A 27,299-nucleotide genomic window follows, 5' to 3' on the forward strand; every position below is an offset into this window, starting at 1 on the left:
ATGTTTTAGTAGCTTTAATTTCCTGTTTATAAAGTGACTGCACCCAGGATTACTTACACGAATGATCCAGACAAATAAGATACTTCTGTCCAGAGTTTCATGTACATTTAATTATATATTACTGTGAAATTAACTTTGTCAGTGTTGCCTTTCAGATTTCATTGCATTAAGCTTCTGGTTAAAAATACTTTACCAATGCTTGTACGCTGGTGCAAACGGTGACAGTAGGAACACACAGTAAAATATAGCTGCTATTTCTGATCTTACAGATGCAGAATGTAAAAGGAATAAAGCCAGCTGAGAATAGTGGACAAATGGCGATTTTTAGCGATTCACAGGATACTTATAGAAGCGTGGGAAACAATTTAAGGGACTTTTCCGTAAGACATTTTACATTCAATTTACTTAGACAAATACTACAGAATTTTGTTCTCAGACATAAGTTACTGACCGCCTTAACAATACAAGCAGTGAACAACAATTTAAAAAGCTGGTATAGTTGTTTAGATGAGTTTTTGGCAACAGTCCTCCCATTTCATTAAAACCCATTGCAGCTAAAGTGGTTACTACTCTTTTTAGTAGACATGCACCATGCCATAGAGGAAAGTCCAGAAGAGGACATACGTGAAGAGGCCTCCGATAAGCCCCCCAGTGAAAAGTGGCCTTCGGGATTTAAAGTACTTATTCCACCGCCGTCCAGCTTTTAATACCAAAAGCACTGAGAGAAGGACAGAAGCCAAGAAGTAGAAGATGAAGCCATGTAAACCAGTCAGGCCAAGAATTCCTGCTGTTGCTCCTGACAAGGCAGAAACGGATGTCCTGCAATAATCCAGAATGGCTGCATTCCCTCGGACTGCTCCTTCGCTGATGAACTGAGGCCCTTCTCGCTTAGCCACCATGGTAGCCATTGCTCTGGTTTGGAGTCAAGGATTTCTCTCTCCCAACGAGACTACGTCAAAGGAGAGAAAAGAAACTATTATACTAAGTCAATTTCATTTTATTTGGGAAGATGGGACAGAACAATTTTCCCTCCTGTGCATAACTAACAACAGGAACTCAGAGTGAAAAATGCACTGCTACTTGGAAATTGTCCTCTTTAGCAAAAATCACCATCAGTAAATCGATAAACTGAAGAGTACCTATAATCTGTTGCACATTTTGGTAACATCACGCCTGACAGCATATGGAATGCATCAGTCATCAGAACATTGTTCATACCCTTTGAAAAAAATTAATTTGAGTAGTGTCTTGGACAGACTGTATTCCCAGTTATCTGCACTAAAAATAAGTGGTGGTCTTTGAAAAACTACAAGAAATCAAGGAGCTATTCACATGTCCACTAGCTGTTATAACTGATGGTATTCAAAGAGCTGCTAAAACATTCAAGCAAATCAGGTAGTCTGCACTTGGACTCTATGCAAATATAAAATTAACTTGAGTTAATCAGGTAAGTTTACATCTAAAACGCAAAGCCTTTTCGTCATTAACACCACACACATAAACAAAACAGTACCAATCTCATTACATATGTTTACAGCACACAAATTTACTTGTTGGAGTAAGAAAAATTTAGGCCATCTGAAAAAAATAGAATTTTTGTTCCAATCAATGTTCCCTCTAATTTTTTCCACCCATGTGCGCAGAATAAATTGGGGATGTGCATCTCCAGTAGAAACAGAAAACCCATATATATATATTTTTAAGAGTAACTATAGGGATAATTACTCCAGCTAGAACAGGTTAGGCATTTTAGGACTCACTACTCAAATAATTTAAGTGTAAGAGAAATAAAAATTATGAAATGCATAGACCAGTCAAAACCCTAAAATAACACGTTGAAAGAATAAAATTAGAGACTATATGTGCATTGCAGGAAGTACCAAGTAGTAACACTAATACAATTATGTGTTGGGAGGTGAGTGTGTGTGTGAGAGTGACAGACTGGGTGTGTGCTGGCTGCTGGGGATGATTCTGAGAGATGCCATGCGCTCTCTCTTTAAGACACTCACTGAAAGCTCTCCTGCTCTGTCCTGAGCCCTCGTCTCCCCTTCCCCACTCTGCAGAGATGGGGTATATGGGGGTGGGGGGAAGTGTGAGAGAGCTGGCTGCTGGGGAAATCTCAGTGCACTGTCTCTTTAAGAAAGGCACTCATCATTCACCCCAGCAGTTCCAAGTCGTTCCTGAGCCAGACTGTGTCCCCTCTGCCCTGCTCTGCAGAGATGGGGTACAGGGTCAACATCCTGACATCAGCAACACGCCCCCCCCGCAAAGCAAGTAGGAGAGGAGCAGCTGCAGGACAAGCACTGTGGGGGGAGAGGCACATGAACACATATTGCCAGGGTGTAGATGTTCAGCTAATCACCTGGGCAGCCACTTGGCCCAAGCATGCAGGGAACCTAGCTTCCAGTATAAGACTTGCAAGCCCAATTTAGAGATGAGTAACCTCATTATATGGCCTTTTCCTGCAACATATTGTTGTGTACATACACATAGTTCTAACAGCAACTCAACTTTTAAATTCACATCCTCCTTTTCCTTGTTATCCTCCTTGTTGTAGCACACAGAGTTTGGATAAGATTTCCTATTTACACTTAATTTCGATCAGTCTGGTCTGTTCAACAATGCCACCTCTTTAGCTAACTACCTAAATTTTGAAGTTGTAATTAAATCCAAGGAAGTAGTATCTAGACACTACAGGACCCAATTAACCAAATGTAGCTGCACACTGCATTAAAACCACTACTTGGCATTTCTATAGCATTTTTTATCCAATGATTTCAGTGTGCTTTACTAATATTAAAGAACCCCTCCTCCACTTGGCTTAGACCCAAAATAACTAGATACAGGGATCACTCTACTCAACAGTGTAACACAGCTATCACTAGGGTGGAACATGCTAGTTGTTCAATAGCAACACTACCTAAGACTTCAGGACTAAAAGCAAAGGGCACTGTGCTTAATTGAAGCTTCTGGGAAATTTGGAGTGCCTCAATGTAATTACCTGAGGTGAAATGCAACCAGAACACAAAAGCGAAAGGGCTTGTCAAGCAGTTTAGACTCCAACTGTAGCTTTCTGTAAAAGAAAGATTTCACAAACTTTAATATTCATAGAGATGTTATACAAAATGGCAGTAAAAGCAGATTTACATCCACATCTCCTCCTTTCCCTGGTCCGAGTTAAAGCAAGCTAGCTCCCAAGCTAGCTCCCTTTTCCCCATGCTTAGTGAAGCACAGGTGAGGAATCTGAAGTTTAAACTCACCCCTCATTTAGTGTTCTCTGGGGTCACCGACTCCAGGAGGGACTAAAAGAAAGCACCGCTTTTACCCCCAGCCTAGACACCAAGTGCAGCTGCAGTTTAGCCCTGAGCATGGCTGGGGATACAGGATCAGCCTGGGGGATGGAGTCCGCAGTGCCATGGCCGGGCCCGCGGGGACACCACCCTGTGCTGCAGAACCAGGCTGGCCCCAGCTCGCTCCTGCACCTTTATGGGGCAGAATATCGGCCTCGAAGCTACTCTGCGCCCCTTCCCGCAGCCCGGCTTCCACACTAGAAACAGCAGGTCCCGAGCGCATCACCAGCGGCCTCCAGGGCGGCGGGGCGAGCCCCCCGGTCCCACCCCGCCCCGGGGGGGGCCCCACCGGAGCCTCATCCCCACCCCGCCCGGGGGGCCGCCGGAGCCCAGCCCCCGCCCGGGGTCCAGGCCTGGACGGGGGCCGCCCAGAGCAAGGCGCAAAGGACATGCCTGAGGCAGCGCCGCCAGCCTCGGTTTGACCCGAGGGTGAGGCCGGGCCCGGGACGACGTCACTACGGACCCCCAGCGGCCGCCCGGCCCCGCTGAGGTAACGGCCGCGACTCACCCGCGCCTACCGCCGGCGGCCGCCCGCCATCTTGGCTCAAAGGCTGCTGGGAAACGTCGCCCACCCCCCCCAGCCCCGCTCTCGATGCGCACGCGCCGTTGCTCTCTCGGCCGGAGGCGGCGCCCGATTGGCTCCTCGGCTGCGGAGCGAGGGGCGGGGCCGGAGGGACCTTTTGTTGGCGAGGCGGCGGGCGCGCCGGCGAGTCGGGCGCGAGCTGCCGGGCGGGGCCATGTCGTACATCCCGGGGCAGCCGGTCACCGCCGTGGTGGTGAGTGGGGCAGGGGCCACCCCCGGGCGGGGCCGGGGCCGGGCCGAGCGCTGGGGCGGCCCCTGCCGGGACCGTGTCCCCGTAGCGCCCCCCGCCCGGAGCAGCCCCCTCAGCTCTGGCGGCGGGTCGCGAACCGCTCGGGGCAGCGCACGGGGCAGTCCGCGCTTCCAGCCGGCCCGTGCGGAGCGCGGGAGACGCCCCGGGGCAGCGCTGCCCGCCCCGCCCCGTGCAAACACTCGGCCGGGCCGGGCCGGGCCGGGCGAACCTGCCCGGCTCCCCGCCGGCTGCGGGGCCGAGCTCCCTACCCCGGGCGGGGCGCGCCGCCGCACCGGTCACGGGGCGCGAAGGGGCGCGCGCGGGCTGGGTTCCTGCCCCCCACCCCCCGGGGGGAGAAGGGGGGAAAGTCTCCCTCGGGCTGCTCGGCTGCCAGCAAAACCCACCACGGCGGGGGCGTTTGACAGCAGCGCAGCGCGTGTGGGGACGGGCGCTGGGCTGAGGCGGCGCGGGAGCCGGGGTGGGCGCGCTTGCTCTGGCCGCGCCCCGCTTCAGGGGAGTCGGAGGGAGGTTCCGAGCTGCGCTGCGGGGAGCGCCCGGGCCGAGGCTCGCGCGGTGAAAGCGCCGCCTGGCGGTGGAAGGGGCCGAGCTCTGGGAGAGCTGAGTCCCAGTCTGCCGCTGGGCGACCTGGGGCCGGGCCCCTCCCTGCTCTGTGCCTCTGTTTCCCCCGTCTCTAAAACGAGGCTGGTCGCGACCTCCTTTATAGAGCACTCCATAAGAGCTACCTAGTCTGTACGAAGTGAGCTGCCTCTCACCAAAGCTCATGCTCCCGTAAATTGGTTAGTCTCTAAGGTGCCACAGGTCCTCCTGTTCTTTTTGCGGATAGAGACTAACACGGCTGCTACTCTGAAACCTGGGCAGTCGAAACGTGGAGCGAGCTAGTGTACTGGAGGCAACTCGAAGAGACCCCTCCAGTTCACTGGCTATGCTGAAGCATGTAACAACTCTTTCCCCCATCCTTGATGCACCTGCATGTGTGCATGTATACACGTACAGCTAAGTAACAAGGTGGTAAAACGGTATTTGAAAAATGTGCTCTGAAGCAAAAGAACCGTAGCATGTTTATAGATTTGGGGTAGGGGGAATGGAAAAGTCAAACTAATTCATTTTGGTGGTGTGAAAGGATTGGGTGACTTAGCTTCCCTTATTGTATTTTTTTAATTAAGGGTTTTACTACAGATATACTTTAGGTTATACCATTTTTCTTACCACTTTCATCCAAAGATTGAAGTATCATTGTCCCCTCTGTACATCCAGGAAAACTGAAGCACAGATGTGATCTGACTTGCCCAAGATCATATAGTGAGTCAGTGGTAGAGCAGGGAACAAAAGCTAGCTGTCCTGTCTCCCAGGTCCACTGGATTATGCTGTTTCCGCTATTTGCTTATGGTTACGTTTCTGATGTGCACAAGACTGCAGCGATGCATGTCACTTTGTGGTAGCTGTAGTGGAGGGGATGAAAAAATAACCTTTTTTGCACAAAGTCTCTGACAGTCCGATGAGAACAAAGAACTTAGAGGCTGTGTGAGCTGGTGTGAGTTCTGCCACTAATGCAAGCCAGTGCAGGTTGGATGGGGGCTGATTTGACTCCAGAATCAACCCTTCTCCGTAGAAAATAAGCCCAGTAAAACGTACCATAAATGTAGAGGTGAGAATTTGCCACATATCGGTGTGGTGCACACCGTGGCATGCACACTAGCTGTCCAACCAAGTGACTGTCAAACAAGTCAGATTTCTGACATCTCCCTGCAACGCCAGGCAGCCTAACTGAGCGCAAACTGGGATCATGGTACGTGTTGTGATTTAAGAGGCATAGCATAGTCAACTTGCCACTTATCAGAGGACTTCACCTCAGATGTCAGACCTCTCTAACAGTATTTTTCTTCGAAAACCATTGTGATCTTGATGGAAAGTGTTCACTCTTTAGCTTGGCAGATGGTGCCTTCTGTTAAGGTGCCTTCTGGGATAGAAGATGATGGTGCACAGATTACAATGGGTTACTTTTCCTGTGGGTAAACACCCTGCACACCATGTTGCTCAAGGAGCATAGGTTTTCTTGAGCTGGAATCTCAGTATCACCAGTTAACAAAACAAAACCAAGAATGTCCTTGTTCAGCTAAAGTTGTGGTGCCTTAGCGCCGCTCCCCCACTTCCCCCCCCCACGCATGCTTGATAAAAATGCCATGTGACTGCACGCTGTTGCTGTTAGCCTTGTTCTCAACAACCTGCCTCCGAGCCAATTCCAGTGTTGAAGACAACATAAAAAGATACCAAATCTGCTGCCATCCACTTGTTTGGCTGCCAGCCTGGAGTCTGTTCCTTGTCTGTCTCTTATTATGGTATGCTGCAATTTTTAGTTTGTCTGTGGAAGTTGTCAGTATTTCCAATGAGCTCATATGGAGTCTCACTCCAATTAAAATGATTATTTGTTTACTTGGCTGAGTTAGACACCTCCCTCTTCTATTCCAAATGGGCTCACTTGACCCAGGGAAGCATTCTGATGAATGGAAAAAGACAGCCGTGCAAACTTGAGGGAAGAAAAACTTCAAAAATCATACATGTAGCCTTTAGAGTAGCAGCTGTGTTAGTCTGTATTCGCAAAAAGAAAAGTACTTGTGGCACCTTAGAGACTAACAAATTTATTTGAGCATAAGCTTTAAGAGCTACAGCTGAATACACTGTATGCATCTGATGAAGTGAGCTGTAGCTCACGAAAGCTCATGCTCAAATAAATTTGGTAGTCTCTAAGGTGCCACAAGTACTCCTTTTCTTTTTACATGTAGCCTGTAATTTTGCCCTCAACCCATGCTTTCTTTCCAGAAGTTGCTGTCAGAAGGGAAAGCTAGTTAACATACCCAAAATTACCTAGAGGAGATAGGTTGTTTACATTTTGGAGTATTTCACAAGGAAGAACCTTCCCCTGAGCAGGGAAAAACAGTTTCTAATCTCTCAATGCAAAGTGTCACTCTGGTAGCATGACAAGACTTACTGACTGTTCTGTGTCCTCCACTAGACAGTGCTGCATGGTGCTCTTTAAAAGTTGAGTGGCATCTGCTTTAGCTATTCTAGTCTTGTGAAGTAGATTAAAAAAATTTAATTTTGTACTTCACTAGCTAAAACCCTTGTGAAAATGAGATGCCAAGCAAGCTTTTGAGAATTAAATCCTTGTTTCTGGTTTTATCTGTAATCTGTGGGTTTGCAATGCTATAGTTAAGAGTTCTGTTACTATAGAGGCAGTAAAAAACATAGAACTGTAGTTGGTCATACTTGAGTTCATTAAATTAAAATGTTCTAAGATAGTAATGTGAACTACTTTCCTTGATGAAACAAAGATTGCAAAGCAACTCACTTTGAATTACTAATCACACTTAAACCAGGCTTCCTGGTGATGTGTATGATAAATCTCATAATTTTGTTGGAAGTAGGTCATGCAGCAAAGGCTGCACAAATCATTTGTTTGGCAGAGCAGTTTGTAGCCTGGGGGGATCTGGGCCTAATTCAAGAGAAAAGACTAAACAACTTTTTTTTGCAGAGAGGCCCCGGCTGGACAGGGTTCTGGATGAGATCATGACTCCCCTTCATATCTCTGTCACTAAGAGCGCCTCTGCTGTTACTCATACGATTTAAAATCTCTTGGTGTCTGAACTTTCTCATCAAGACTTTTTTAATACTCTTAATGCCGGGGCGACTTTACAGCTGGTCTTGTGAACCCTTTGGTAGTTGGACTCTCTTCAGCCGAGTTAGTGGCCTACGTTCAGAGTACTTTAAGTTTCTGAACTTGTTGCAGACAACAGAAGTCTCTGCCCCATTATCTATTGTGGGTGAGTGACAATAGTAGGATACATACTCCCATTGGCAGAGCGCAAAGGAGGAACTCGCAGTTTTTCCATGGACAAAACAGAACAAGATGTGTGGGTTTGAGAGACTGCTCGTTATTGACACTTGCATTTTACTGGCTTGAAGGAAGCTGATCTCCAATATAAGTCTACTGCTATTGGAGCCATCCTTCCTTCCATTTCAATTGTGGTAACGGAGATAGAGGCTAAACTCCTTTAGATGCTGAAGTGCCAGGTCCTTTAGGGATATGTTTGGAGATGCTTATTTCTGTTGTGGCTTACTAGCAAGGACAACAGAGTGCTCCTCAGTTACTGCTGAAGGGCAGAAATGGTTCATCTTAATGATAACTTTTAAACAGGATCAATTAAAACAAACAGCTGTTGCCCAAGTTAAGTTTGCTTGTCTCTTTGGGATAGATAGCAAATGCTCCCATCCACCAATGGGTTTTAGATCCAGAGATCCCTGCTCTTTGTCTAAGCAAATATAAAAAACATGCTTGTGATATGGCCTTCGTTTGTAAACTATCTTATGTGCTCCCTTTGTCTGGAAGTTACACAGTAGCTCACCAAACAAAATCTGTTGTCCTATGTTCAGAGATAGTTACATGTAATAAAGCTAAACTTAATCTACTCTGGCTGGAGTAGAAGAAGGGATGTGAATCCTGCACTTTTCCCCCTCCCATCTCTTTCAGCAAAGAGTTGAAATCCATAAACTCCGTCAAGGTGAAAATCTGATTCTTGGATTCAGTATTGGAGGTGGAATTGATCAGGACCCTGCTCAGAATCCTTTCTCTGAAGATAAAACTGACAAGGTCAGATTCTCTTTGAACTTAAATAATTAAGACCCCCAGTAAGAGGCTGAGTGCCCTCAACTCACCTTGAATTCAGTGAGTGGCACACACTTTTTGTAAGCCTATGCCTGGTCCTCCCTCAGTCTGATTGGTCCATGTTATACTCCTTTCCCACTTAGTCAATGTAGCCAACTTGCACTGCTGCTGCATTTGGGCTCTTGTGTGACTCATCTGTTTTCTAATATCAGATTTGTTTTTTAATGGAATCCATTTTTAAGGTGCTGCTAAGTAAAGGTTATTGCCTTGTGTGCATTTGTAACCATTCCAACTGGAATAACTAAAACGTGACTCTTACAGGGCATCTATGTAACAAGGGTGACAGAAGGAGGCCCAGCAGAAGTTGCCGGACTCCAGGTTGGAGACAAGATAATGCAGGTAAATTCAAAGGTAGGAAGAGGAACATACTGGAATGCCTAGATGCAGGACAATCCCAGCCCAGAAGATCCCTAGGGAGCACTGCTTTCCAGGCTATTTCAGAGGTAGGGTGATGGTGAATCTCATCCACTTGCTCTGTTCTTGACTGTTTCACCTACTCATTGTTCCACGGCTGTATGTGCTACCCAAGGAAGTTTATAAAAGGTCACTGCCTTCCCATATGGATTGTCTTGGGAATCTGTCTGGAAAAGCTTCCCTATCTCCAGACAAGAGGCTTCTGGCTGTAACTGCCAGCATGAATGCCCCCTGCAGAAGAGTGACTTATAGGTAGTTAGCTATAAGTCACAATTGAGCACGTGGTCTTGAATGGTCATGAACTCTTGTGAACCTCAGAGCTCTGAAAGTAGTGCCTGGCAACCATTCTGCAATACCAGAACTTGAGGCAGATCCTGAAGAAGCAGACTGACACATGTTCTTTCCCCCAAACACGCCTTTGTGGGGCTGGGCTTTTAATAGTGATCCATCCAAGGTACTAAGGGTAACCCAGCAGGTAGAAGAATGTCATTGCTACCACATTAGGCACATACCTGGTGGTCATCCCCAGAGGGGATGTAGATGCAACCCTCATGGTGAGGGTTTTTTGTATCACGTGTCTAAATGTTGTGGAGTATCCAATTTGAAAAATTGATAAAATCCAAAAAGGGCCTTTACTTGTAGAATCATAGTCTACTTTTAACAAAATTGGCAGAAAGCTTCTAAATACAACTGATAATGCAAGTGTGTACTCCAAATAGTCCTGTATGGAAAGTTTTTTGGGAAATATTTAAATCCCTTTGTGTATAGGTGATGCAATCTGCTCTGGCTGGAGTAGAAGGAGGAATGTGAATCCTGCCAAAAAAACCCACCCCCCCCATACTTTTTTGCCTTCAGTTAAAGCAGAAGTCTATAGTCACATGACAGTATGAGCTTGTTTGTACCATGTAATACCTCACAATACAGTGTAGAATGGACTCATTTGAGAAGAGTTTTTGTCTGCTATGTTTATGAAGTTATGTAGATAAGACCCCTACCCCTTAATTATAAAGCATATATAATTTGATACCTGCTCAGCTGGAGACATTAAGCTAAACAAGCACATACAACTATAATTATCGTCTTACTGTCACTGAGTACAATGACAATACATGTATACTATTTATATAACCGTAAGGACTCAGTAGCCAGGCTATAGAATGTCTTGTATGACTATCTTGTGAATAACAAACTAGCACTCTAATGTAACCCCTGTATACAACTGTGAGCTACTGGATATCTAATGCAATGCTCCTTTGGGCCGTATTAACTCAAAAAATAATCACAGAAATTTGCAGACTGTTGAAACATTTCCACTGCCCCTCGGAATCTGTCTCTGATGTGCTCAGTCGCTGCACTTGTTACTGTCACAGCTGCATGCATCAAGCACACCAAATCTTCCCTGCAGCATTTGCATCTCCTTGTTGCACAGGTACTCCCACCTACACTGCACAAAGGTGAGGCTGGCTGCTGGAGCAGGCAGCTGGACCATTGTGTTAGGAACTACCTATCACCCAGCCGGTGCTGACAGGGGATACTTGAGGATACTGAACTGCAGCATGATTCTGTATGTCTGACTGATCAGTGGCATGTTTCAGGTGCTGCCTGAAGAGGCTACACTTGGCAGTTTCTCATTTGTTTTGTTCTTGGCAAACAACTCAGCCACATGATCCAGAGATGGTTACTTCTTTCCCAATACAATAGTGAGATCTGTTGACTAAAAAACAGCAGTTGGCTTGGAATGCAGTTACCTACCTTCAAATCTTGCTAGTGATACTGAGCAAGGACTATTGACTCAGCTAATGCTTGGTTCTTCATTACCTCTCTGGTTAGGTCAGAATTGTCCATGCTGTGAATTCAAAGTAAGGGTCCTAATTTATAAAGCCATTAACAGGCAGAGATATAGCTACTTCCTAGACCGGGGTACTCAAATATTTTTTGTCAAGGTCCAGACTCCAGAGAAAATAAGTAAATAAAAAGACTTAAGGTCTATTAAAAAAAGTGTCTGGTGGTCTGGATTTGGCTGGCAGTCTGCCTATGGACTACCCCTGGCCTAGACTATCAGATAATCTTTGATGGGTGACGAGGTGTCAGCATTTCAGCTCTTTGCCCTCAAACTGCTCATGCTCTAGGTAACTGGAGCAGGTTTACACATGCCCTGTCTGTCTCCCTGGTGGGACTCAGTCTGTAGGCCTGCTTAGGGACTGCCTAAGGCCACACATAGCAGGCTGGGAGGAGCTGGCCTCCCTTTATCTCCATGGTCAGGGTACTCACCTGGGATAGGGGCAAGCCTGGGTCAGTTTCCTCCTCCTGCCTTATGAGATGGGATTTGAATAGTGAGCTGCCATTGCTCGAGTGCTCTGAGAGGCAAGGTAGCTTTCCCTCATGACTGTTAATCCAGTGGTTACATAAGAATGGTCATATGAGGCAGAGAAAAGGTCCATCTAGCCCAGTCGCCTGTCTTCTGACAGTAGCCAATGACAGGTGCCCTAGAGGGAATGAACAGGTAATCAAGTGATCCATCCTGTTGCCCATTCCCAGCTTTTGGCAAACAAAGGTAGGGACACCATCTCTGCCCATCCTGGCTAATAACCATTGATGGACCTATCCTCTGTGCACTTATCTAGTTCTTTTTTGAACCCTATTATAGTCTTGGCCTTCACAATATCCTCTGGCAAAGAGTTCCACAGGTTAACTGTGTTGTGTGAAGAAATACTTCCTTTGTTTTTAAACCTGTTGCCTATTAATTTCATTTAGTGACCCCTAGTTCTTGTTTGAGAAGGAGTAAATAACACTTTACCTTCTCCACACCAATCATGGTTTTATAGACTCTTTTCCAAGCTCAAAAGGCCCAGTCTTAATCTCTCCTCATATGTTCCATACCCCTAATAATTTCTGATGCCCTTTTCTCAATTCCAGTATCTTTTTTGAGAAGGGAAGACTATATCTGCATGCAGTATTCTAGATGTTGGTGTACTGTGAATTTATATAAAGGCAATATATTTTCCATCTTATCTATCCCTTAATGATTCCCAACATTGTTCGCTTTTTTGACTGCTGCTGCACATTGAGTGGATATTTTCAAAGAATTATCCATAATGACTCCAAGATCTGTCTTGAGTGGTAACAGCTAATTTAGACCCCATTTTATATATATAGTTGGGATTGTTTTCCAGTGAGCATTACTTTGCAGTTATCGACATTGAATTTTGGTGTGTGCATCTTTGTGAGAGCTCCTTTTAGTCATGCATGTTGTTGCATGTGTGGTGTCTACAAAAAAAAAAGTGAGATCCCTTTATCTATTAGCAGACTGCTTTGGACTTAACTATCTTGAGTAGTTTTGTATCATGTGCAAATTTTGCCACCTCACTCTTTTGCCACCCCTTTTATGAATGCTGAACAGGACTGGTCCCTGTACTGACCTTAGGGGACACCACTATTTACCTCTCCATTCTGAAAACTGACCATTTATTCCTACCCTTTGTTTCTGGTCTTTTAACCAGTTACTGATCCATGAAAGGACCTTCCCTCTTCTCCAATGACTGCTTACTTTGCTTAATGACAGGTTTCAGAGTAACAGCCGTGTTAGTCTGTATTCGCAAAAAGAAAAGGAGTACTTGTGGCACCTTGGTTAGTCTCTAAGGTGCCACAAGTACTCCTTTACTTTGCTTAAGAGACTTTGGTGAGGGATCTTGTGAAATTTAAGTACACTATACTTGTCCACATGCTTGTTGACCCCCTCAAAGAATGCCTGTAGGTTGGTCAGGCATGATTTCCTTTTACAAAAGCTGTGTTGACTCAGACCCAACAAACAATGTTCATTGATGTCTGATAATTCTGTGTTTTACTATATGTCAATCAGTTTGCCCAGTACTGAAGTTATGCTTGCCATGCTCCCCTCTGGAGCCTTTTTTTAAAATGGGTGTTACATTAGCTCTTCTCCAGTGGTTATGTAGTAGACTCTGGGTCAGTTCCCCCTTGTGCCTCATGAGAAGGGATTTGAGCAGGCAACTGCTATCTCCCCAGTGAGTGCCCTAATTGCTGCACTAAGGGACAGTCTGATGTCAGTTGCTTGTATTCTCCTGTTGAAGCTCTTCCACTTTAATTAAATAATAATTAGGTTAGACACCATAAGAATCACTTAACCCACCCACTGGAGTATAAACTCACCCAGGGTGTGGGAAGAGTCTGGTTAAAGTCTCACTTTGTCTCCTGAGAGGGGATTTGAACAGCCATCTCCCTGCCATGCAAGTAACTGCCCTAACAGGTAGGCTATGAGGTATCCTGCTGTGAGGGTTGCTCAGTTAGATGTTAATTAGGCCAAAGCAAAGATGGGCTGTAAGGCGCCCTTGGTAGTGTAGTGGTTATGCTGCCACACTGTGCTGGTGGCGAGCAGGGCTCAAGTCCTGAGCCAGGAATGAGCCTCATGGAGTTCAAGTCCTTTTTCTTGAAGCTGTTCCACTTTAAATATTAATTGGGCCAAAGCAAGATATAGCAGCAAAGAGCCCTATGTGGTGCAGGTGTAGGGTAGGTGCCTAGAATGCAGGAGACACTGGTTTAAGTCTTCCCTCTGCCTGGGGAGCTTTGCCACCTAAAGTTCTATTTTTAAATTAAAATTGATCTGCATAAAACTCAAACCACTCCTTCATCCCCAGTTGCTAAGTTACTCACCCAGGGGCCAGGAGACCTTAGACCACATCCCTTGCTCTCTGAAGGGATTTGGATGAGGGCCTCCTGTTGCCCTGGCAGCTTCAGGGGGGGATGTCCCCTCCCTTCTCCAGGACAAGGGGATTCAAACCAGGAGCTCTCCCTCACTGAGATGTGCCCTGGAAGGCTGGGAATCCCCCTACAGATCCCTTCTTCAAATCCTGGTTCTGCCTGTTGAACCAGAATCCCCCACCTCCTAGGCAATATCCAACCACTGGACTAGGGAGTGATTCTAACTCCTGGCCTGGCCCAAACACTACTTAAGTAAAGGGTCAACAGCTCCAACAGGCAAGTATGAGGCCACCCCCACCCAGTATAGCCTACACTCCAGTGAGCAGGCAGAGGGTCAATTGAATCAGACTCTCCTACAGCCTGGGGGAAGAACTCAAACCACTGGGTTATACAGCAGTCCTGATGCTAGCTGTGGCGCATTTACTATGTAATTTTTTTAAAGTGTACCAGCTTCAGCAAGAGCAGAAGAGAAATCCACCCCAGACCCTCCCTTAGTTCTGCAATGAGGGAACTCACCTGAGAGCCAGCAGAAATGTCTGAACAGATTTTCCCTTGGGTAATGAAGTGTCCTTGAGATGGTGAAGTGATTGGGTGCTGTTCATTAAGTCTGTGCTTCCACTAGGTTTTCTCTCTGCCTTCTCCACATCTTCAAGTCCTTCAGTGCATGTTCAAACTTTCTCTAAGCTAAGTCTCTTCTCATATACTTCCTCATTCCAGGCGACACCAGGACTCCTGCAGGTATGTTTGTCGTACTAGCAGTTCTTAAATTGTCTGGTACTTCTCCAAAGCAAACCTTTGAACCTTAAAGTTCACCCTATCTTGACTTAACCCACTAGTGCCAAGACACTGACAGACAGGCCCCAGCTTGCTAGTCACCTTCACAGGGCTAGCTCCACTGACAATATTGTTTCCTGATAAAACTTCTCTTGTAGGTGAACGGGTGGGACATGACAATGGTAACTCATGACCAAGCGAGGAAGAGACTGACGAAGAGGAATGAAGAAGTGGTACGGCTCCTGGTGACCAGACACTCCCTGCAGAAGGCTGTTCAGCAGTCCATGATGTCCTAATTATGCAATGGGCTTGGGGGAGGGGGGCAGAGGGAGGGATGGATCTATAGAGTGACACTCCCTTTTTCTAAGGAAGCAAATACTAGACCTGAGTTGTTTGCAAACACTAGTGCTGCCCAACAAGGTAAATATGCACCATTTTTACTCTAAACTGAGAATAGTAAATTCTAGCCATTTCAGAAGCAAGTTTCTCTTTCAGAAAGGCTTCCAGTAGCATATGCTGCATAAAACAGCACCTTACCCTACTGTGTATGCAAAGCTGTAACACTACAGCGGCAGGGGAAGTTAGCAGTTAAGAACATGCAAAACACTAAATACTTCTCTTAGGGAAGAAACTTAGTGGGAGATGATTCTCCTATAGTGCAAGAGTTCCCCATTGCTTAGCATTTAAAGCTCTGTTAGCTGCTTCTGCAAAGGAGTGAATGATTAACAGTGGGGAGAGGAGGTAATGTTTTTACTGTAAGTTTTCAAAATCTAATGTTAAGGGTTAGATTGTTCCTTACTAGTTCAGGCTCAGGTTTTTAAGATGCTACATTTAAGTAAAAGTTTGTAGAAAGTCCAATAAGGACATCTCTACACTACTCTTAGCATCAAGTGCTACCAGAAGTTAAGCAGAATATCTTGCAGTGCTTGAGGGATAGTCTGTCCTGAAGAGTTCACTGCAAGATTTTAGTCTGCTTCACTAAGCAGCTCATCATAAAAGGGACACAAGTTTGAACTAGCAGTTGGTGCAGAAACAGATTATAATGGAAGCTGTGTGGGATTCAGTAACAAATTCCAAGACTTTATGAAGCAATCATAATTTTGTCTTGTAGAGAGGTACTTTGCAACTGTAAAGTACTTGGGAAACAAGGCCAGCTTTAACATGCCATAATTATTGCAACTCTAGGGCTTACATTTTTTTAAAAAAAATAATAATTGGGAAAGAGATGGAAACCTTTGTCATTGCTGACCATACAGGAGACATTTACAAAGTTCCACTTCCTCATTCCACATTTAGCAGAGAGAATCTTCAAATAGAAGGGGCAGCTGGTCTGTTTTGTAGTGGGAGACTTATTTAAATCTTGTATTAAGTAGAAATGTGCAAACAAGCTTGCAAACATCTATTGTACCAAAATTCCTATCCTTGCACCTGTGGTAGGCAAATATACACTACAGAAATCCTTCACAAAGGCCAAACTATGGAGTTGTAGGAGCTTTTGCAGAAGATTCCTACAAATCCTTAAAGTGTAAATCAGTTTCACTGAAGAGTATAAAACCCTTTAAGGCATTATACAGGCTAGCTTTAATTATTCAAAAAAATTGCTTCATTGTCCAGAACTAGTTTTAATGACACTGTATATGACCTCTTTACTTCAGCTGTCTTCAGACCAGTTAAAATTTTTTAACTAGAACACTGAAGAGGTTGTAGACTAACTTATTACTGCAGTGCTATTTAGGTTCTGACTTGAATGAATTTTATAAACTTGATAAATGCATCTCAAAGAATGTTCCACTCTATCTCGACATACCAGCAGATGCCTCTTTTTATACTTTTTTACCTTATTCAGTAATACTAAAAAATCCAAAAGGAATTTTGGACATTTAAATTACAAATCCTGTGGTAGTAAATAGCTTTACAGATAGGCCTTATTTTTGTTTACTGTAGAAAAAAGTACACTGCTATTTGTACTGTGGTCTTGATTTTACACAATAAAATGAATTTAAGAAACTGTCTCTAATAAGAGGACAACTTATGTATTTACACCCTTTTTGTGCAAGCTTCCTACCCCTCCAATTCTTCTGATTTAGAACAGGTTGAGTGCTGCTTAACATTTAGACAGCCACATTCTGCTGAAGTAAAGATATGCTAAACAGCTAACAGTAAAGTGACAGTCAGCAAATTCTTCACCCATTTACAACTTGGAGCATCTCTTGGGGAGAAGTACATTCCCTTCTGAAATTTTACCATCTTAAACTTTTCAGTGAACAACAAGTTAATTTTCCCTCTGGCAGGAGGGTCACAGGATTAAGTAATCAGACCTTGAACACTAGTGATTCTAAATCATGTGTTTGAGTCCCTTTTAGTATAAGCTATTCCTTACTCCAGTCAAAGATAATATAGTATAGTGCCAAGTTGTACAGTTTAAAGTGCAAGAATGTTCAGCCCTGTTTAGAGATCAAATATCTTACATCCTTTGCACGCATACTACAGAGAAAGCAATTCAGAGCACCAGAGCAAGTTTTATTCCCAATTCACCACCTTCCTGCATTACCTTGTGTTAAGGTCTTGTTATTTACTTAAAGACCTTATTTACCCCAAGCCACCTACATAAAATGGGTGTCTACCTTGCAGAGGGAATCTTGAGGCTTTGAAATCTTTACCTGGAAGGTGCCATGTAAGTGCTTATCAGCTACTGCCTAGATTACTCAGGAAATGGGAGGAAACAAAGATTAATACAAATTTTAATCATTAGGCTATTGAACAAGATCAGACTTAACATAAAATTGTTCCCTTGCATTAACAGCACAGACTAGGCACTTCAATGGAACCCAATGTGAATAACTACAACTTAGTGCAGTAAATATTCAGAAGTTTGGCACTAGATTTAGCACTTTTACAGAAAGTGCTTGGTGGTATATGGTAGCAGAGATCACAAAAAAGTTTTTTTTATTTAATGTTTAGGTACAGCTTTTGACACAGTCATATGAACGTGCTGTGAGATTAAATCTGATGAAGACTGGTCTGGTCTTCATGCTTCTTGGTTAGTGCCTTCATTAACCCATTGTACCTACTTGTAACAGTATCTGTTGTTACCAAGCAGTCTTTTCCTGAGCCGCCGCCTTTCACTTACAACTTGGTTTGGGAGAAGATGAAGTCAGCAGCAGTAGAGTTAGATTTTACTGTCCAGTCCGCAAAAAAAACAAACCTGTTTCTTGGTCACTACTTTATAAAGGTACCTGGTTCGGTTTTTCACCCTCCAGTTGTGTTCAGCTGAAGGAAGCCCAGCTCTTTCCTTGCCCCACACAAAATGCTGTATTGGTCAAAGATAGCCACTATTACTAGGCCAGCTCAAGACAGGCTGGCTTGGAATTAGCTTCCAGGGTTGCAAATCTTTTCCAGCTGCAAGGGGTAGGGTAATGGAGTATCCATTAAGGCATTTGCCATTAAGCAAAAAATAAGTTCAACAGTCCTATACGGTAGAGGAATTATAAACAACAGCATGACTCTTGCACTACTCACGTGGATACCTGGTGAGTAGTCTGGAAATCCATCAGCCAGTATAGAGGTAAAACCAATAAATCCGTACTGTTGTCTATTCAGGGTGGGGTCTTAGTTCAAAGACTCATAGCCTGATGTTCTATATAGACAGTAATGCTGGATGATAAAGACTACATCAAAGGTGATGGAGAAGAGGCCCAGTCCAAACTTAGTTGGATCTCCAAAGATTAATATCCATTCATCTGTCAAAAATTAAGGTAGTCTGAAAATCTGCATTGTCACCCACATTAACTGATTTAATAGTCTTAAAACTGGTCTTGGCTATCCTTAAAAGTCAAGGGATAATGGCTATCCCATAGTTATGGGTCTATGAGATAAATTGTTCAAGTTTGTCATTACCGTAGGTTGTTACTAAAATGGTTTATTTTTAACAGCACAGGCGTTATTCATCAACTTTAGTTTGATTTCATGACATTGTACGGTTAATGCAATAAGGTATTCTGTGCTGTTGTATAGTTACACAGAACTGTGTAAATAGCTTACATTAGAAGACAGCCAAACACTTATTCTTTACCACATTTTTATAGCACTGATGGCTGCATGTATTGCCATGCAGGACACCTAGGTTTGGGAATGACCTTAAGTGGGTCTGGACTGGAAGAAAGTGCTTTGTGGCAGGTTTTTCTTTAATTGAAAATGTAGGCCCTAAAAGACACTTCAATTTCATTCTTACCGTTGTTGTAAGACTGCAAAAACATCTGAAGGAGGCTGAAACTTCCACCAGTAAAATCTAGTAACACATTTCCAATGCTCCACCCTTCAGTACTCTTCCGCCGAAAATTCATGTATGCCTACAAGGGAGTCAAAGTGAATTTAAATATGCTGCAGCCTTTGATTTTTACCTATAAAATGCAAATATTTTTGCAGATCGAGCAGTCAAACAAGCCAAAACTTTTTATTCTACCCCAGCAATAGAGAATTCTCCACTTATTTTGACCTCAGATAAGCAGATTGAGCTTTCAATGCCTCAGTTAACCCCAGCTGTAAGAGAAAGCCTCGCTGGTTTAACAAACTACAGTTTTCAGACATTGCAAGTTACTTGCATGCTTAATCAGCACAAGAGCCATCAATCAAGTGATTGGTTTTCTCACAATTCTAACATAGCATAGTCAGCATTCTAGAATCATATGCACTACAACATATTAAAGAACCTACAGTGCTCTTCCAGGTAGCCTCCTATATTAGGATGTGGCCTCTTGCTATCTGCCTGAGTTAGGAGACATTAGTGCCAATTTTTACCTGTGGAAAATATTTTATCAGTGAGATTCCCAGTTTAATGTAAGAAAAGAAAAATAAGAACTGTAGCCATGTGATTTCTCCAGCTGCAGCCACGGACAGTGTGGTAAATGTGAAGATCCATGCAATCACAAGTAGCCCAATAGCAACTCTGGACACTCTTTGACTAGCTCGCTGAAAAACAAGACATTTTATACATTTAGAATTCATTATACCCAGCTCCCTCCCACCCCAGTTACCATAGGATGCACAATGCTAAGCATAACATACAACCAAAGCCCATTGTGGAACTGGCTAGATTGACCCCTCCTCCTCCTCAAGGATCCCCACATTGTTTTAGTATCATAATAGCTTGCTACAGGTTTAGGATAAAACAGTGCAATTTCCGAGTCCCAATTCCCATGGAAATCTTGTTCAGAATGTTAGCATCCAGGAGGAAGGGGTCAAAGTCTTTCTGCAATGTTTTTGTGGAACTTGTTTTATTACTCAGTTCTAAATTAAGACTATTTGTGGGGCTTTATGCTGGTAATAGCATATTTGAGATGGGCACAGAGAAGCTTCCAAAGTCACACTTGCCACATACCCTGACCTTTCCTGAAAGCATCCCATGCTGGTAGAGAGAGCAAGGAGCGCACATACACCCCCCCCTCTTTCACAACTTGGTAATCCAGAAGAGGTAAGAATATTTTTTTCCACCTAGCAGGTTTACTGCCTGTAAGTGATCATCCACACACATTTTGTAATTGGGAAGGCAGTGAACTGAGCACAGAAGTGGAACCCAAGAACAACTCCCACATTCCGAACCAGATTCTGCCACTCCGCATGGCTTTGTAAGAGTAATACAAATTGTGCCCATATTTTCTGCTGTAATGGCAGTTGTATTCTCCTATCTGAGAAGGATGTTGAGAATTAATGTTTGTAGAGTGCTGTGAAAATGAAGAACCCTATAATTGCTAGGTATAATTGCCTCAAAGCTTAAACATAATCAACGGTTTTGACTTCATTTGGACTATAAGAATATCCTAGGTAAACCCACCTCATATATACAGCACTGAAATATTGTAAAGAGAGTTAAAGCTACTGCATGGAGACTGAAGAAAACATCATTGCTGTCCACAGGGTTCACTCCATTGGGATACTGGCGTAGGAACTGCTCCTGTGTATTAAAAACCCAAGCAAGTCAGCTACCGTAACTCTGTTCTACAAGTAATGAAATATTTCATTGAAAGAACAAGTGCACTTACCTTGATATAGGCAATCCAGAAAAGTCCTACATTAAATACACTGTATGCTATGAAACCAGTGAGGTTGAACGCTATGTAGTCAAAGCTTAATCCAACAACACTAAGAAAGAAAGAGAGACACCACTTTACATGTAAAGATTCATCTGCGGAGCAGTATGGTCAGTGCCATAGAGGGACAGACTTTCTGGCACTAGAAGGTTCTGATTTAAGTGTTTTTTACAATTACTGTCCCAAGCAGAAACTGCGGCTATACCACTTTATAAAAGAAGTAATTTGTTCGCAGTGAGGGTTGCCCCTCACACATACTATATATTTTGATAGCGTTTACAATAAAGTTTACTTTCAAAATTCATATTCCTATGTTAACTGCAATGAATCAGATAGCATTTTAAATTAGATCCACAACCAGAAGCATTACATCAGAAGGAGTCCATTCCTGCTGCCCACTGTTCTGTCCTCACATTCCAGGTAAGAATTTAAAAAACTTCTAGACAATCGTTTGTTCACTCACTAAGAGCCTCAAGTCAGAGGCAAGATAACCTGTCATTGTTAAAGGCATGCATTCTAAATGAATTGGTTAGAAATACAGTGTCTTCTACAACCCTGGGGGAAAAAGAAATCTTGTCAACCATCCATATTAAGTCATGGTTTAGCGTTAGGTCACTGGAGGACGCACTTAAAGTTCCATTCTCCCTCCAATTCACGTGCTATTGAAAGTTCATCAGGGCTCAAATTCACATGTAGTCACTTGCACTACAGTGTGTGTGCAGTGAAGCTGTGTGCCCTCCCTCCAAGCCAGAAGGAACCACCCACTCTGCCCAAGTGGACGGAGCCAGATCCACCTTGTCCTTCCCACCAGAAGTGGATAGATAGGACAGGAAGTATAAAAGGTGGAGCTCCAGCTCAGTTAGGTCTGAAACAGTGAGGGAGATAGATGCATCCTGCTCGTGAAGGAACCTGTGTCTACAGGGGAGCTGCCAGAACTGCTGCTGGCCACCTATCCTGGGGAGATAGAGGACACTCCTTCAATCTAGGTACACCTGGAGGGGAGGAAGTTGCCCAGGACAGCTGACTCTAGTCTGCTGTAGCACTGCCTGAAACATGGTCAGCATGTTGCAGCTAGATTCCCCACTGCAGACCACTTCAAGATTGTTAGAATCAGATCCAGTGATGGTGGGCCTGGGTCTCCCTACCATCCCAGCCTAACGTGGGCCAGGTGGTAGGTGTTAGCCTACTGTCGTCCAGAGCTAGGATGACAGGTTAGCCCTGCCCTTGCCTGAGCCCATAGACTCTTTGGGGTTCTTCCCTGTTAGACCAGTCAGGACACTAATGCCTGGTCTGCTAATTCCCCCTGATACTAGGCAGTGATACTGATGATGTAGTGAGGCCTCCCTCTGACCCAGAAGAGGAGGGACATCACCACTGCAGTGTGTATTTTAAACACACTCCCATCTTTCCAGTAACTTATTCACATAGTAACTGAAATTGAGGTGATGGAGATTAGGGGTAAATTTTGCAAAAGCACGTGGGTGATGTGGTCTTGAAAATAGGTCTTTGGTTCTTAAGTCAATTAGGCATTTAGAAAATTACTCTAGGTGTCTAACATGCAAAAAACTGTACTCCCTGCCCTGGAGTAGACTGTATGTTTTACATATTTGAACAGTGCTTAGTAGAATGAGGCTGCAGTCTCCAGCTGCCACAGTATACATACACACACACACACACAATATGAATAAGGCTAAGTTTTAGTCACAAGTATTTAGTAAAAGTAACGGACAGGTCACAGGATGGAAACAAAAATTCAAGGCCCATGACCTGTCCATGACTATTACTAAAGATACCGTGACTAAAACGTGGAGGCAGCGTGCGGCCCGGGTCCCTGGGGGGGGCTGGCTCCCTTCCCGGCTCTGTGCTCTCTCCTGCCCCTGCAGCAGCGTTTGTGTGTGGGAGGGGTCAGGGGCACGAGATGGGGTGAGGCGGGCTCTGGGCAGCACCCACCTGGGGGCCTCACCAGAAGCAGCGATATCTCCCTTGCTCAGCTGCTAGGCAGAGGCGTGAACAGGCAGCTCTGTGCACTGCCTCTGCCCAGGGCACCGCCTCTGCAGCTCCCATTGGCTCGCAGCGCTGCCTGGCCACGCCTTCGACTAGCAGCTGAGCGAGGGGGATGTTGCCACTTCCGGGGAGCCCCCCCAAGGTAAGTGCCGTGCAGAGCCCGCCTCACCTTGTCCCATGCCCCAATCCCCTGTCCCCTTCCACACCCAAACTGCTGCTATGGGGGCGGAGGCCTGAGACTGCCCTAGCAGTGGCCAGTATGCCTGACACAGGGGCTGCCTGAGCTGCCTCTGAGCCAGGCGCACCGGCTGCTGCAGAAGTCACTGAAGTCATGGAATTCGGAACGTCTGTGAAACTTGCAGCCTTAATCATGAATAACCATTCATTGGAACAGGTGAGAAGTTGTGGAGTTAAGCAGAATTGTGACTAGGGGAAATTACCCTCCTATGCATACATAATAGGCATAATCTAATTTCCATCGAGATGAGTCTGTTCAGGAGGCATACATACTAGTGAGTGCATTTTTCTTTGAACCCTATTACTCAATTTTTTTAGCTACAAAGTTGCCAGTATGTTCATGAGGCTACATGGGCTCCCTCTGATGGTGAATTTAAGATCTGAAGAGTCCACGATTGTGCTCAAGGGGAGAAAGAAGGGTGGCGGGGGGGGACCCAAACTGACAGGTTACTTCTCCAGCAAAGAGAGTTGTTTTGTTTGAATGGTCTTTTAGTATTTTTAAATCTTTCAGTGAGTTAGGTCTTGATCCTGCAATCGGAGCTACATATGTGAACTGCTGCCCATTGACTTCAATGATACTTTGCAGGGGTCCATTTGGACAAAACCAATTGCAGGGTCAGCGCCTTGGAGTTCTGACTCAGACAGTTGTGAGGAAAGTAGCCTTCTAGGAAAGGTACTTGAGCTTGCCAGAAGAGACTTTATATTAATGACGTTAATGGACTCTTGTGATAATGGGGTATGGTTTTCTTCTTTAATGGGAACTAATTACATTAGGGGGATCTCTGATAATTCCCCAACCTACTCAGAAACCAGTCCACATGACCATTTGTATCACTGCTAAGAGACACACACATTTCACAGCTAGTCTCCTTACCTTTTTCGTCGCCAGTTTTCGAAAACCTGAGGGTAGAAGGAGATCGACCAGGCAAAGAAATAGATCCAGCCAGTCACCTGGTCTATAATCCTCAGTATGTTACTATGAATCACTTGGAATCGAATCCTGGGGCTGCAAAGGAATTTGTACTAATCAATCAGTTTTTAAACAGTCAGTATATTTATTCTCTGCACTTTTCCACAGATCATACTTCTTCATTCTAATTTGTGGGGCAGAAAACTACTCAGTTACTCAAATTTCGGTTTGGGTTTTAGTAGAGCAATAAAGCTTTCCCCCTTTTCACACACCCTTGTGGTCTTTCCAAGATTTCTACAAATCCTAGTGATTTGCCTACCCTCAATCCTCCTCTATTCTGTCATTTTCCCCTCCCTTATACAGGCCTTCTGAAGCCTCTCATCTTCCTCTCTTTCTTCTATGCCTCTTAGTATGTTACTGTTATGCAACAGCAAGGTTTTACTCTTCATGCTTGTCAAGCAAAGCCTTATTATCTGGCTTGTCTTGTGTTCCTGGATATGTTGTGATGTGGGTAACGATAGCCATGATCAAGACAGTTAAAAGCAGAAGTGAAATGAGGAAGTGACAAGACCATGCATTATCCTGCAGAGCTGTGGTATTAATGGCAACAAGCAAATGCAACTCAGCATTCCCCATCTCACCAGTTTCTGATCTCAAGGAAGAGAGTTCCACCTGTGAACACATGATTCCTTAAGAGACTCTTTAAGCAGGAAGGTTTGTGGATGTGCTAAGTACTTGTGGCTTGCATTGAAGTCTTGTGAAAGCTGTGGGTGTGCAGAGGAGAGTCAGGCTGTTAACATTCAAGGATATGAATCTCAGAAGCGTGTTCGCAAGATAGGCATAGCAACAAAGCAGTAGCCCATGGACTTTAGGGCCAAATGGTATCCAGCTTGAGTAGTGTTGTCATGCATGCTTGGAGCCTTTTCTTGTGTAGTTTAGAGCATGCTGCTGAACCCGACCTATGAATGCTTAGGAGGTTAGGTTTCATGATTACAAGATACAGAAGCTACCAGTACCACTTCACGGATCTCAACATCTTTTTTTTTTGGGGGGGGGGGGGAAGAAGGAGAGATAAGAGAAGATGACTATGTTTATGTTAATCAAGGGAACTTGCAGTGTAATTAGTAGGATACTGGGAGATGGTGTAGGGGCGGGGGAAATTATTATACTACTTTGGATACCAAGGAGTTGCACATGATCTGGGTTGAATAGTAGTTTAACTCACCCAGTTTCATTGGCATTACTGGCATGAAGATAAACTGTAACTTGTCCAACATCTTTAGCTTTCACTTGAAAGCTTGAATTTAGACCTGCAGGCAATATTACCTGTCAGACAAGGAAAAAAAGGTTACATGTAATGACTAGTCACATGTTTTTAATGAGGTCAGACTATGACCAATTGTAAGCTTTAGTATAAGGTCTGAAATCAGTTTTGTTACTCACTTGATCAGGTAGTTCAACAATGGTTCCATTTTTTGACGAATATGTGATATTAAATGTTATCACCAACGTCTCATTTAATGGGGCACTGTGAAGATAGACAAGTCAAAAGAAGCCTATAAATCCATGTGTTTAAAGGAGGTTTCAGGCCTTCTGGGAGAATTGATTCCATGCAGCTTAGGCAATATTGTTTTGGATGGACCACATACAATTCACACTTAATCATCACTTGTGGCACCAACATGATACTCTAGAAACAGATACTGTCCTTTACTGACAAACCAATCTGAACTGGATAGAACTTGTATGTGTCCCTTTGTGCAGCCACTAGTCAATTCTAACAGGGGTTTGAAAGATGGATAAACACCTTTAAAAAAAAAAAAGTCTGATATTTCCCTATTTCTCCTCCCACTTTGTAAACACCCCACCAATCCCCACCACTGCAGTCTTCTCTGAAGTCTTCCTCTCTCTCCCCACAAGTCATCTCACATTGAGAGGAACTTTCCATTCTTGGGAAAAGTCTCACTATTAGTGAGAGACTGAGAAAATGAGCACTGGACTATAGTAAATATCTACTCCACAGCTACAGTGTGTGTTTCAGCTCTGAGATGGCTACACTTCTGTGCTGGGAACAGTGACACCTGTTCAATTTATAAAACATTTAGGTGTCCTTCTAGATAAATTTGTACATGAAGGATGTTTGTTAGGCTCATAGTAGTTAGAGCTAGAAGAGACTGAGTCCATCTTCCGGCAAATGCAGAATTCAATACTCCAACAGAGGACATATGAATTTGAATCTTACATCTAGCCAAAACTTATTGATACAAAAATACAGACTTATCTGAGCTTGTACCTAATGGTGAATTTTCATCCCCGTGAGGGCCAGTATGAAGGCTATGTACCACAGCTCAAGTGGAATAGTGGCCTTGTACTAACTCACTGCACACAGATGAAACTCACCTGAAATCAGTGGTTTTCAACCCTCCAGTGGTGGGGGTTCACAGACTATGTCTAGGGGGTCCGTGAAAGGTAGTCATAACCGTAGAACAGTGGCTTTCAACCTCTGGTCCACAGACCCCTGGAGGTCTGCAGACTATGTCTAACATTTTCAAAGGGGCATGCACCTAAATTAGATGGGGGAGGGGGGAGCCCACAAATGAGAAAAGGTTTAAAACCACTGCCCTAAATGAACAAAGCCACCTCATCTTTCCTGCAAATCTAGTTAGTTATCTGAACAAGTTTTGTCCATTCTCTGTTCTGGTCTGATGCCTGCGGGTGTAACAAAAGCAGAGAATTAAAGGAAGAGAAACTGAAAATGATGCTCTAACCTTACCTTAGAGTCACAGTGATATTTGTCAAGCTACCCTTTTCTACTGAAACCACTTCAGGGACAGAGAGCATGATGGCTCCATCTGGAAAAAGAAAAACATTAAGCTTAGATTTCTACAAAAGGAAAAATCTCCTTCCTGAAAAGAGGAATTGTTTTCTTGTGTGGCAGAAGAAAGCAATTTGAGAGTACAAACCAGTTAGACCAGCTCCTAGGGCTGGTTAGCAGGAAGGGTTAGAGTGGCAGACAACTAGCAACAGTGTGGAAGTAAGCATTGGCATTTTTTCAAGTGACTGAATAATTCTGAGACATTAATGAGAAAAGTGCAGACTGAAAACAGTAAATAGGCCAAACAATGGTCTCCTGGAACAAAATTAATTGCATGTGTATAATGTGTTTATTATAAATACTTTAAACTCTAAGCTAATTATAAAATGCTAAGTGTTATTGTTTCTTGCTATGATCAGCAATGGATCCTAATTACCTGT

At 44.2% G+C, this 27,299-nt stretch overlaps 3 protein-coding genes across 7 annotated transcripts in view; 1 reads left to right on the forward strand and 2 right to left on the reverse strand.

Annotated features, from left to right (window-relative positions):
• Positions 1-4,588, reverse strand: EMC6 (ER membrane protein complex subunit 6). 3 transcript variants are annotated; one of them, XM_084650773.1, is made up of 3 exons: positions 4,567-4,588; positions 3,002-3,073; positions 1-949 (listed from the first exon to the last, which is right to left on the reverse strand). In XM_084650773.1, exon 3 carries the CDS (start codon positions 906-908, stop codon positions 576-578), a length of 333 nt encoding a protein of 110 aa, XP_084506899.1. In that variant the 5' UTR covers positions 909-949; positions 3,002-3,073; positions 4,567-4,588; the 3' UTR covers positions 1-575. The 3 variants fall into 3 exon arrangements, with proteins under 3 accessions (XP_084506899.1, XP_084506897.1, XP_084506898.1); XM_084650771.1 differs by lacking the exon at positions 4,567-4,588 and adding an exon at positions 3,859-3,993; XM_084650772.1 differs by lacking the exon at positions 4,567-4,588 and adding an exon at positions 3,744-3,871.
• TAX1BP3 (Tax1 binding protein 3) lies at positions 3,990-16,619 on the forward strand. Its single transcript, XM_084650770.1, has 4 exons — positions 3,990-4,126; positions 8,709-8,828; positions 9,165-9,242; positions 14,966-16,619. The coding sequence occupies exons 1-4, from the start codon at positions 4,088-4,090 to the stop codon at positions 15,101-15,103; spliced, it is 375 nt and encodes a 124-aa protein (XP_084506896.1). The 5' UTR covers positions 3,990-4,087; the 3' UTR covers positions 15,104-16,619.
• Positions 16,012-27,299, reverse strand: part of CTNS (cystinosin, lysosomal cystine transporter) — a 14,349-nt gene continuing 3,061 nt past the window's right edge. For all 3 annotated transcript variants that reach the window (XM_084650767.1, XM_084650768.1, XM_084650769.1), the window contains 9 exons: positions 26,818-26,896; positions 25,488-25,572; positions 25,270-25,370; positions 24,009-24,140; positions 20,846-20,945; positions 20,638-20,757; positions 19,605-19,775; positions 19,039-19,156; positions 16,012-18,547 (listed from right to left, as the gene is read on the reverse strand). In XM_084650767.1, the coding sequence (XP_084506893.1) occupies positions 18,417-18,547; positions 19,039-19,156; positions 19,605-19,775; positions 20,638-20,757; positions 20,846-20,945; positions 24,009-24,140; positions 25,270-25,370; positions 25,488-25,572; positions 26,818-26,896 (1,037 nt within the window). In that variant the 3' untranslated portion in view covers positions 16,012-18,416. The remainder of the gene's footprint in view (positions 18,548-19,038; positions 19,157-19,604; positions 19,776-20,637; positions 20,758-20,845; positions 20,946-24,008; positions 24,141-25,269; positions 25,371-25,487; positions 25,573-26,817; positions 26,897-27,299) is intronic.

The sequence above is a fragment of the Lepidochelys olivacea genome (assembly GCF_965140295.1).
Source record: "Lepidochelys olivacea isolate rLepOli2 genome assembly, chromosome: 17".
NCBI classification, from domain to species: Eukaryota; Metazoa; Chordata; order Testudines; family Cheloniidae; genus Lepidochelys; species Lepidochelys olivacea.

Bases quoted from the DNA above. Each gene is read 5' to 3' on its own strand.
- TAX1BP3 (XM_084650770.1), top strand. From the start codon at position 4,088: ATGTCGTACATCCCGGGGCAGCCGGTCACCGCCGTGGTG. The intron at 8,829-9,164 runs GTCAGATTCTCT...TGACTCTTACAG, and splicing joins CTGAAGATAAAACTGACAAG to GGCATCTATGTAACAAGGGT. The intron at 9,243-14,965 runs GTAAATTCAAAG...CTTCTCTTGTAG, and splicing joins TTGGAGACAAGATAATGCAG to GTGAACGGGTGGGACATGAC.
- EMC6 (XM_084650773.1), bottom strand. From the start codon at position 908: ATGGCTACCATGGTGGCTAAGCGAGAAGGGCCTCAGTTCATCAGCGAA.